Source organism: Tupaia chinensis, unplaced genomic scaffold, assembly GCF_000334495.1.
Source record: "Tupaia chinensis unplaced genomic scaffold, TupChi_1.0 Scaffold000374_1, whole genome shotgun sequence".
NCBI classification, from domain to species: domain Eukaryota; kingdom Metazoa; phylum Chordata; class Mammalia; order Scandentia; family Tupaiidae; genus Tupaia; species Tupaia belangeri.
The window spans coordinates 13,575-23,832 of NW_006159872.1; the positions used below are offsets into that span (position 1 = coordinate 13,575).

At 50.9% G+C, this 10,258-nt stretch overlaps 2 protein-coding genes across 2 annotated transcripts in view; one reads left to right on the forward strand and one right to left on the reverse strand.

Moving 5' to 3' along the window:
* The window catches only part of LOC102486332 (GON-4-like protein), a 20,568-nt gene extending 12,813 nt beyond the window's left edge, over positions 1-7,755 (forward strand). Inside the window, 7 exon segments of the mRNA XM_014589731.2 lie at positions 521-664; positions 775-894; positions 2,948-3,061; positions 3,865-4,075; positions 4,756-5,380; positions 5,467-5,569; positions 7,114-7,755. Of these exon segments, the coding sequence (XP_014445217.1) occupies positions 521-664; positions 775-894; positions 2,948-3,061; positions 3,865-4,075; positions 4,756-5,380; positions 5,467-5,569; positions 7,114-7,263 (1,467 nt within the window). The 3' untranslated portion in view covers positions 7,264-7,755.
* The window catches only part of MSTO1 (misato mitochondrial distribution and morphology regulator 1), an 8,140-nt gene continuing 5,508 nt past the window's right edge, over positions 7,627-10,258 (reverse strand). The window contains exons 13-15 of the mRNA XM_027773785.1: positions 8,583-8,710; positions 8,395-8,504; positions 7,627-7,905 (exon numbers count right to left, since the gene is read on the reverse strand). Of these exons, the coding sequence (XP_027629586.1) occupies positions 7,691-7,905; positions 8,395-8,504; positions 8,583-8,710 (453 nt within the window). The 3' untranslated portion in view covers positions 7,627-7,690. The remainder of the gene's footprint in view (positions 7,906-8,394; positions 8,505-8,582; positions 8,711-10,258) is intronic.

Consider the following 10,258-nt stretch of genomic DNA (forward strand, 5'->3'; position numbering starts at 1 on the left):
CCGGGAAGGGTCTTTTTTTTTTTTTTTTTTCCTTTTTTTTGCTATAAGGCACGTGCACTCTCCAGAAAGACAGAGACAGACAGTGAGACATCACTCCCCAGGGAGTTGCCCATGCTGAAGTCCCTTCTCCTCCATTCTCTTGGGATCTTATGCCCGCATGCACACCACCTGGTGCGAGTTTAATCCCCCGGGCCCGGGACTTGAACTGTGGTCGACTGCATGAGAGTCCAGCAGCGTAGCCGTTATGCCAACTGCTGGTCCCTGGAAGGGATATTTAAGGAAGGAGGTGACAGGACCTGGAGCAAGATTGGCGCATATTGGATTAAGAGTCAGTTTTGCAACACCTCTCCCCTGTGGGCAGATTTGGAGGGAGAGAGGTTAAGACTGCTTAGCTACCCAGGGGAGGCTGTGCATCTCCAGGGTGTCGGGGAGGGCAGAACATGATAAAGTATGGGGTTGGTTGGAAGGGCAGCTAGAGAGGTTGTGCAGGCTTCATCTTTCTGTCTACACCTCTTCTCAGCTTAAGACGCAGATGTGGCAGCTCCTCAAGGGCCACGACCACTTACAGGATGAGTTCTCCGTCTTCTTCGACCATCTGCGCCCAGCAGCTAGCCGTATGGGTGACTTTGAGGAGATCAACTGGACTGAGGAGAAGGAGTATGAGGTACAGGCCTGGAGGCTGCCATGGCCTTGCGATGGGGAGGCCTCATGTGGGAGGGATATCCACTAAAATCTGCGCTGAGTGGTACCAACTCCCCCCCCCACCCGGCCCAGTTTGACGGCTTTGAAGAAGTTGCACTGCCCGAAGTGGAAGAGGAAGAGGAACCTCCCAAGATACCCACAACTTCAAAGAACAAGAGAAGAAAAGAGATTGGAGTCCAAAACCATGATAAGGTATGCCAGGTTGTCGGATGGTCCATTTCTCATGATGGAAGCCTCGAGTTTTCTCCCTGAATGTCTGTCTGCCTTAAACCTCGGATCTGAGACCGTCGAGGAGCACGGACCAAAGCAAAGGTCAGGCTGCTATGAACACGCAGAGCCGTGGGAAATCAGTACAGTTGCTCAAGAGGCCACTATAGTCCCTCATTAGAAGGGTCCACCCCCTTTTCTCTCTTGCTCAGCACTATTTCTCCTTTGAGTTGTTTATTGTCCCATAGAAGTAATAACAATAGCTAAGGCTGAGCTGTATTGCAGAGCCTCAGGCATCATTTTGGAGTATTTTACATGGGTTAGTATCTCATTAATTCTCATGATAACCCTATGGAGCGCTATGGAGAGATCGCTAGTTATAGACCAGGCTGCGTGTGCAGGAGCCAGACATGCAGAAGATTGGCCGTTGCTGGGTCTTGAATTTAGTAAGGGGTAGTGTTGGGATGGAAGCCAAGTCTACTTGTGCTCACTGCTCTTTTGAAGTATCTTTTTAAATCCTTTTTCTTTCTTTCTTTTTTATTCCATCACCTGTTTGTACTCTTTTCTTGGGAGAAACTGTTTTCTTTTTATAATAATTGTTTGACTTATTTATTTGTTTGTTTTAATTTGACCAGAGAGTAAGAGAGAGATGAGAGAGAGAGAAAGCAAGCCACCAGGTCCAGGACTGGACCCCCGGTCGGCCATGGGGGAGTCCAGCATCCTTAACCACCACGCCATCTGCCGGCCCCGAGAGACTGTCTCTTAATAGCTGAATGAGAGACCAGCAGGTGGCGGAGCATTTACATAACTGGACTCCCACATAGCTGATCATGGTTTGTGTCCCAGTCCTGGTGGCTTCAGATTTAGGGTAGGCACGTGTGCATGCATGACGGGTGGAGAAACGATTGCAGGAGCCATCCTCCCTGGGGGATGATTTCTCATTTTTCCTCTCACTGTCTCTGTCTCCCCAATCTCAAAGAGCGCAGCCGCCCTGGGAACCAGCAGTTAGAGTAATGGCTATATTGCTGAACTCCCACTTAGTCGACCGCGGTTCGCATCCCGGACCCGGTGGCTTAAAACTCACGCCGGGCGCGTGTGCGTGCGTGCCCACGATCCCGAGAGGAGAATGGAGGAAAAGGGATTGCTGCGTGACCATCCCTCCTGGGGGATGATTTCTCGCTTTCTGTCTCTATGTCTCTCTCTCTCTGTCTGGTGAGCGCACGTGCCGTATGGTGAAAACCTCTCAAAAAAAAAAAAAAAAGATCGCATGCACCCTAAGGCAACATTTTCTTTTTAAAAAAAAAAAGCTGAATGAATGACCTTGGGCTGTGTACCCAACCTCTGTTCAGTCTCTTCATCACAAGTTGGGATAATAATGGCTCTTAGGTCTTACGCTTGTTAGGCAGAGAGTATCACTGAGCAAACCTTCCCTGTTTACACAGCCCCCTCTCTAGAGTTGGAGGACGGGAAAGCTCGAGGCATAGGGAGGCAGGATCACAGATGATCATGATTGAGCTCTCCAGCGATTCTGCCTCAGACTGTAGTTGACTCCATTATTTCTTTCCTTTATTTATTTTTGAGAGAGAGATTTTTGCTGTAGGGTGTGTGCATTCTCTGGAGAGAGAGAGAGACAGTAAGGAATCATGCCACAGGGGATGGCCACACCGCAATCCCTTCTCCATTCCCCTCTTGGATTTTGGGCATGCACATACACACACCCACCTGAGTCTTAAGCCTCCAGGTCCAGGACCTGAACCGTGGTCGATGACGTGGGAGTCCTGAGATGTAACCATTAGGCCATGTGCTGGTCCCTAATTTCACTATTTCTTGAAACACCTGAGTGGGTGGGCTCTGTCAGTCTTGGGTCATTTTAGGGATTGATTCAGGGATTTGTAGTAGGCCATTTCCCCCAGGCAGGGTGACGAGATGGTCTGTAAGATGGGGAGGACTAAGGAGTTTGTTCAGATGGCTCACATCTTAGCTTCTTCTCTTGGTACCAAACATACTTGGCAGCTAATCAAGCCCAGGTATCTCCTAGGAGACCGAGTGGCCAGAGGGGGCCAAGGACTGTGCCTGTTCCTGCCATGACGGAGGTCCTGACTCCAAGCTGAAGAAGAGCAAAAGGAAGACCTGCAGCCACTGTAGCAGCAAGGTGAGCAGGGACACCGGGCGGGGCCACAGCGCTGCCTCGTGTGTGGCGTATTGTTGGCTGGCACAGATTCCTACCTCACTGAACTCCTGAGAAGACCACATACATAAATACACGAACACATAAGCATGTGTGTGTATATAAGAGAATTTTTTTAGAAACATGGGTTTTACTGGGACCAGCAGTTAGTGTAGTGGCTATGTCGCTGACAACCTTGTAATTGACCGTGGTTCAAGTCTCAGACCCTGTGGCTTGAAGTCATGCCGGGCACGAGTGCGTGCATGCCCAAGATCCCGAGAGGAGAATGGAGGAGAAGGGATTGTGGCATGGCCATCCCCCCTGGGGGGTGATTTCTCGCTTCCTCTCTCCCTGTCTCTCTTTGTCTTTTTGGGGAGTGCACGTACCCTATAGTAAAAACCTCTCAAAAAAAGAAAAAAAAGAAACATGGGTTTTAGTTTTAACAGGAATCCTCTGAGTATGGGAAATGGAAATGGGAATGGAAAAAAAAAATCAATCAGCTAGCTCAAATATGTCCCTCTTAGATGTTTTTTTTTTTTTGATGAAATAAGAAAACAGACTGAAGATCATTGTGGCTCTCCAGAGTGGAGTTGGTTGGCAGGAAAAATAGAGCCCTTGGTTAGAGGAGAGTGGTGCAGTGCTGTACTTGACGCGAAGCCATGTCTAATTTTTGGAGCAGGTGTGCATGTTGGTTGACTTGCTGAGCATCAAGGCAGGGCTGCTTTCTTGGGGAGTCCCTAAGATACAGGAGATCAGAACACCCTTGACCCCGAGGGCCATCCCTGCAGGTCTGTGACAGCAAGTCTTACAAGAGCAAGGAGGCCCAGGAGATGGTGGGCAGCAGCCCCCACCGAGAAGCCAGTCCTATGCCTGGTGCTAAGGAAGCTGGGCAGGGCAAGGACGTGCTGGAAGAGGAAGCCTCTGAGGAGCGGGAGAGCACTGAGGCAGTCCAGAGCGAGTCTGGCAGGACCACCAGAAAGCGAGAGCTGCCCACTGCAGGTGAGTGAGCACAGTCAGCCCAGGCCTTCCTCCTCCTCCCGTTGGTTGCGCAGGAGCCTCTCTGAGCCTGGATAGAGAGCAGCCTTCTCAGGGAAGGACGTACCACCGACAGACCCATAGGAAACCCTTCTCCCAGCAGCCTCCACTTGCTCTCCTACGGACTCACTCCCCTGCATTTAAGGGTGCTATGCAGTTGACATAATTGAATGTCTCTTCTTGTGCTCCTTTTCCTGAAGCCCTCCCACTTCCCTTGAAATTCTCTGCAACCCGTGTTCTAAAGACTCGACCTTTCTCAGCTTCGGAACTAGGATTTACCTTCTTCTCCATTCTCCTCTCGGGATCTTGGGTACATACACACACGCGCCCGGCGTGAGTTTAAGCCAGTGGGTCAGGTACTCAAACTGTGGTCGGCTACATGGGAGTCCAGCGACATAGCCATTATGCTAAGTGCTAGTTTCTCTGGTGTGAGTTTTAAGATGCTGGGTCCAGGACTTAAACTGAAGTTGACTAAGGATTTACAGCCTTGCATAAGTGACTTTCCCCACCCCCCTCCACCCTAGCCTTTTACCTTAGAGCTTTATCACAGGAGCTCACACAGTCACGTGACCTCTTTTTAGTGCTTAGGTGCATTTTGACCCTGTCCACACCCTTAGACCCATCCTTACTTTCCTCCTAAGCAGGACTGGCAGTGGGGAGCACTTTGCCGTCCCCTCAAGAAGTGACTGTCACAGAGCGCCCCATCCTGGATGGCCCGCCACCTCGCTCTCCAGAGACTCCTCAGCTTCCTCCCCACACTGGAATTGTACTGCACACTGTTGGGAGAAACCAGGCTGGGCCCAAGGTTCTCTCCTGCCCTAAGACGTCCCCCAGACTTGAGAAGGAGAGGGAGGGCCAAAAGGCCGTGGGTGAGGCGGAGGCGTCGGTGCTGGCCTGGGGTACGGCGGACACCACGGAACTGCCTGGGACTGGTGTATCTCCTGCTTCCTTCCTGAGTCCCGTTTCATCAAGGACCAGAGACAGAGGGAAAAGACATACATCTGGGAAACCCGACATGCAGAACTGGCTGCCCTTGAGCACGACTGGGGTGAAGACCGCCCACGGGATGTCCCCTGGCCATGCATCTTCCCCGGGAATCAACCCCTCAGAGAGTTCTCCCAGAGCCCCTAAAGGGGGTTTGGCTAGAGACAGTGGAGCTCAGGGAAAGGGTCCTGAGGGGGAGCAGCAGCCAAAGGCGACAGAAGCCACAGTGTGTGCCAACAACAGCAAGGTCAGCTCCACTGGGGAGAAGGTGGTCCTGTGGACAAGGTAGGTGGGCTGGACGGCGGGTTTGGGACGAGCATGGAGCACATCTGTGAGGCTCTGCGGGTTAACCCCGGGCTGTGTGCTTGCAGGGAAGCTGACCGTGTGATTCTCACCATGTGTCAGGAGCAAGGAGCACAGCCTCAGACCTTCAGCAGCATCTCCCAGCAGCTGGGAAACAAAACCCCTGCTGAGGTGAGTGCAGCAGAGGTTCCCAAGGCCCGCCAGGCAGGAGCCATTGGCTGAGACAGAAGGACAAAAGGAGTTGTTTGCAAATTTAAGATACTAAGTAGTTACCCTCTAGGTCCTATCTTTTTTTTTTTTTTTTTAATTTTTTATTTATTCCTTCATTTAACCAGAGAGAGACACAGAGGGAAAGTGAGAAAGGAAGCCACCAGGTCCGGGACTTGAACTTTGGTCTGCCTTGTGGGAAGTGTCCAGGGTCCCAACCACCACGCCACCTACTGGTAATCCCCTCAAGGTATTACCTTAAGAAAGGACTTGACTTGCTGGTGCAGCAGTGATCCTGGGGGCAGAGAAGGGGCATTGAAGCCCAGCCTGGTGGTATGGTTGTAGCAAACGGAGCTGCACCGCTGGAAGCCACATGGCCAACTGGGGGTCCTGATCCCTGGGTCAGCTAGCAACCGTGCCAGACCTGTGCATGTGTGCCCAAGACCTGATAAAGCCGGAAGGTTGGGGAAAGGGATCCTGCTTTTTCACTCTCGAGTGAGTTACCATACACTATCATGAAAAAGACTCCATTCTCCTCTTGGGACCTTGGGCACTCAGGCACACGCACCCGGTTTGAGCTTAAGGCACCAGGTCCAGGACTTGAACCACAGTCGACCCCATGGGAGTCCAGCGACATAGCCATTATGCTAACTGCTGGTTCCCCCGATTTCTTTAAGCTTTAAAAAAATGGGGACTAGTAGGTGGCGTGGTGGTTAAGTCGCTGGACACTCCCACATGGTCGACCACGGTTCGAGTCCTGGACCTGGAGGCTTGCTTTCTCACTTTCTCTGTCTCTGTCATTCTCTGGTCAAATTAAAATAAATGAATGAATAAATAAAATTAAAAACTATTTTTAAGAAAATGGGCGCTTGGGTCCGGCAGGTGGCATTGTGGTTGAGGGTCCTGAACTCTCATATGGCTGACCAGTTTGAGTACTGGACCTGGCGGCTTGCTTTCTCTTCTTCCCTCCTTCTCACTCTTTTTGTTCCTTTCTGGTCAAGTTAAAATAAATACATAAAGTTAAATAAAATTAAAAAAAAATTTTTTAAGGGGGAGACCAGCAGTTGGTGTAATGGCTATGTTGCTGGATTCCCATGGTTCTAGTCTCGGACCCGGTGGCTTAAACTCACACCGGATGCATGTGTGTGCGTGCCCAAGATCCTGAGAGGAGAATGGAGAAGGGATTGTGGCATGGCCATCCCCCCAGGGGGTGATTTCTCGCTGTCTCTGTCTTTCTGACGAGTGCACGTGCCCTATAGCAAAAACCACTTAAAATTTTTGAAAAGGCATTCAAATATTGAGGTAGAAGCCCCCGAGTTTCCATCCTAGTTTTTGTGGGGGGGTGTGACTTTAGCTTAAATACTTAGCATCTTAAGTTTCATCTTACAAGGACACACATGTCATAACCTCGCTGTGTGGAATAAGTAAGTTTTTCGGTTTGGTAGATCGCGCGTAACAACTGGCAGATGTTGCCATCCTGGGAACAGCAGTTGCTTTTCTCCTGCCAGGTTTCTCATCGATTTCGAGAACTCATGCAGCTCTTCCACACAGCCTGTGAGGCCAGCTCTGAGGACGAGGAGGACGCCACCAGTACCAGCAACACAGACCAGCTGTCTGACCGTGGGGACCTTCTGTCTGAGGAGGAGCTGGATGAGTGAGACTGGAGTGGGAGAGTCACCCACACGGAATCAGACCCAACAGGCATCCTGACGTTGGGGGTGCACTTGCTTGTTGAACCCTGGAGCTCAGCGTTGAGCTGGAGAGCAGGCGCTCCGGACGAGGACACGGAGGCTGGAGGCTGGAGAGGGCCGGGCTCTGCCACCTTACGCATCACTCCAGGTCTTTTGTGAAGCCCTTCCCAATCTACTGTGTACACGGCAGAGAGGGAACGGGCTCAGTTCCTTTCCACTTTTGTCTGGTGGTATCTATTTATTGTGCTGTGAGTGAATCACAGTGTTTCCAGGTGTAAACAGTGCATATGTTGGTGTAGTGGGTCCCAAGACACCAAGCTTTCTGCCTGAAGACACTGGGCTCCTGCATCCAGCAGTTTTATCGCAAACTAGCTCTTCCCCCACCCTTGGAGCGTTAGTCCACGAGGCTGTCGCTGTCCTGGTAGCACCGGGCCAGGCTGTGCAGCTCCTGCAGCAGTTCCTCCACGTCATCCTGCTCCACTCCAGCAGCCAGGAAGCTGGCCCAGTGCCGCAGGTCGAGTCTGGTGAGCTCTCTGGCTAAGCCTCCCAGGGTGCGGTGCAAGGATGCAGAGGAGCACAAGGCCCCAAACACGGGGACACTGTCCCCTGCTGTGGGGAGAGAGGAGTGAGACTGCGATGGACTGTTGTGCTACCCTGGGACTTTGCTGTACTGACGGGCAAGTCTGGGCCCAGGGTAGACGTGACTGTAAAGTAACCAGTGAATTTGTGTACTGTCCTCACGGTATAGCAGTACTCCCAAGGAAGAACACTTCCAGGTGGAGGGGGATGCGGTGAATAAAGGAATGTTCAACTGTGCACTTAAGTGCTTAATTTCCAGGGGATGTGTCTGCACGCAGGAGAGAGACAGACGTAAAGAAACACCTCTCCAAGGGGGAGTCCCTTCTCCATTTCTTCTTCCTGTTGGGATTTGTGTACACACATGTGCTCAGGTCTGGGGTTTGAACAGTGCATTCAGTCATGTGGGACTCAGCTTCCTTAACCACCACCCCATGAGCTGGCCTAGTAAGTACTTTGCATCCAGGAAAAGAAAGAAACCTGTCCCATCCTTGAGATCTGTTTTCTTCCCCTGCTACAAACCTGCTCCCACAGGGGGACCTTCAAGAACCACACCCTGCTGGATCAAGTTGGAGAAGAGGTGAGGGTAGGGAGGAGCCACCCGGCAGGGCGTCAGCAGCAGGTGGGAAGAGCTGTGGGGTAGAAGAGGCAGGTGTGTGAGAGGAAGTTAGGGGAGAGGTCTGGGAGAAGGGAAGTTGTGTTCCACACACCTCGTGGCCCTAGGCTGTTGCTGTTGTAGATACTGGGCCAGGACTTCTTCCCCCGTGGTACATGCATGGAGAGGGCTGGCAGAGGTATCCCCGGGTGTCCTGACCCGGGAGACAGTCGAACAGGTTTCCTGAGGGAAGGAGTGAGAGGACGAATGACGCAGTGTTAAAACTCTTCAGGGTCGTCCGTTTATTGTGGGCAGTATGGAGACGACACAGTGTTACAACTCTTCCGGGTCTTCTGGAGACTCCGGAGATGACGTAGTGTCACACCTCTTCAGGGTCGTATGGAGATGATGCGGTGTTACAACTTTTCAGGCTCTTCAGGGTCGTCCAGAGACGACGCGGTGTCACAACTCTTCAGGCTCTTCAGGGTCGTCTGGAGACAATGCGGTGTTACAACTCTTCAGGCTCTTCAGGGTCATCTGGTGATTGTAGGCCAGGGATGGTGGTTATATACATGTTGGTGGGCCATGATTGGTTGTAAAAAGTGGGTTATGATTGGTTGCTCTGTGGACCAATCATGAGGTGCCAGATATGCAAATCTGAGGGATTCTAGTGGCCAATCAGAGTATAGCTTTGAAGGTGAGATTTTTGAAGGGAAGCCAATCATGGCTTTTGGCATTGTGTAATTGTTTGCTCTCTGAGAAACCGGGAGATATTCGCTGGTGCGCAGCCTCCCACATACCCCCTTCTCTGTTTTAATTTGAGAGATGAGGAAAAGACCTGGGGAATCGTGCCTGTCTTAGGTTGGAGTCGTTTATGGAACCATACATCCATTCTTACCCATCATTGGAGAGTCACATAGCTACGATGGGCCTCCAGTCTTAGGTGGAAGGACTGAACAGTTATTGGGTTCATCAGACTCTCTCTCTTACCCGTCTTTGGCTAACCGATTCAGCGCCGCAGGCGAGACCAGTATAGGGGTGTTGTTGGTCTTCCATCTCCAATCTAGTATAGTGGACCTGGATAGGCTGCATAGTAAGCAAGTTAATTTGTTGTTGGAGGAATGACATGAGCCCATTAAATATAACAGGTCCCAGTGAGCAAACAATTAAAAGGCCAATGAATGGGCCTAAGAGGGGGAGCAGGAAAGGGAGGAGACCGTTCTAGGCAGACCATCCGCGAGTTGTTTTCTACATTGTTGGAGAGATTCTTGGAGTTGATATATTTTGTCGCGAAAGGTGCCGGACTTGTTGGCGTAAAAGCAGCAGAAAAGCAAGACAGAGCCCCCCCCCCCATTCTGACAGGAAGAAATTTAAACCTCGTCTATTTTGAAGAACCACCTCAGCCAGGGAATCTAGTTGGTCTTAAATAAGAACCTCAGTGACTTGGCGTCTAATGGCTGCCTGACAAGAAGCGTTAGCATTTTCATGTGCCAGTTGTTTTACGTCTGTACTTGCATCAGCATTACCGAATATTCTTTCTCTGTGGTAATTAATTGATGTACAAAGTCAGAAAAAGGCGCATCAGGCCCTTGTCTAATGTTAGTAAGGGAGAAGCTCAAATCTCCTTTCGAAGGGAGTTTTTTCCAGGCCCTTATGCTTGCTATATGAATTTGTGCAAAGAGCCCTGGGTCATACTGCCTTTGATTTTCATTGTGTGCATAGTTTCCTTCTCATATTAACATTTTGGCTGTCCAGCCGTTATTGTCTTTGTCATTGCGGCAGGGGGTGTTC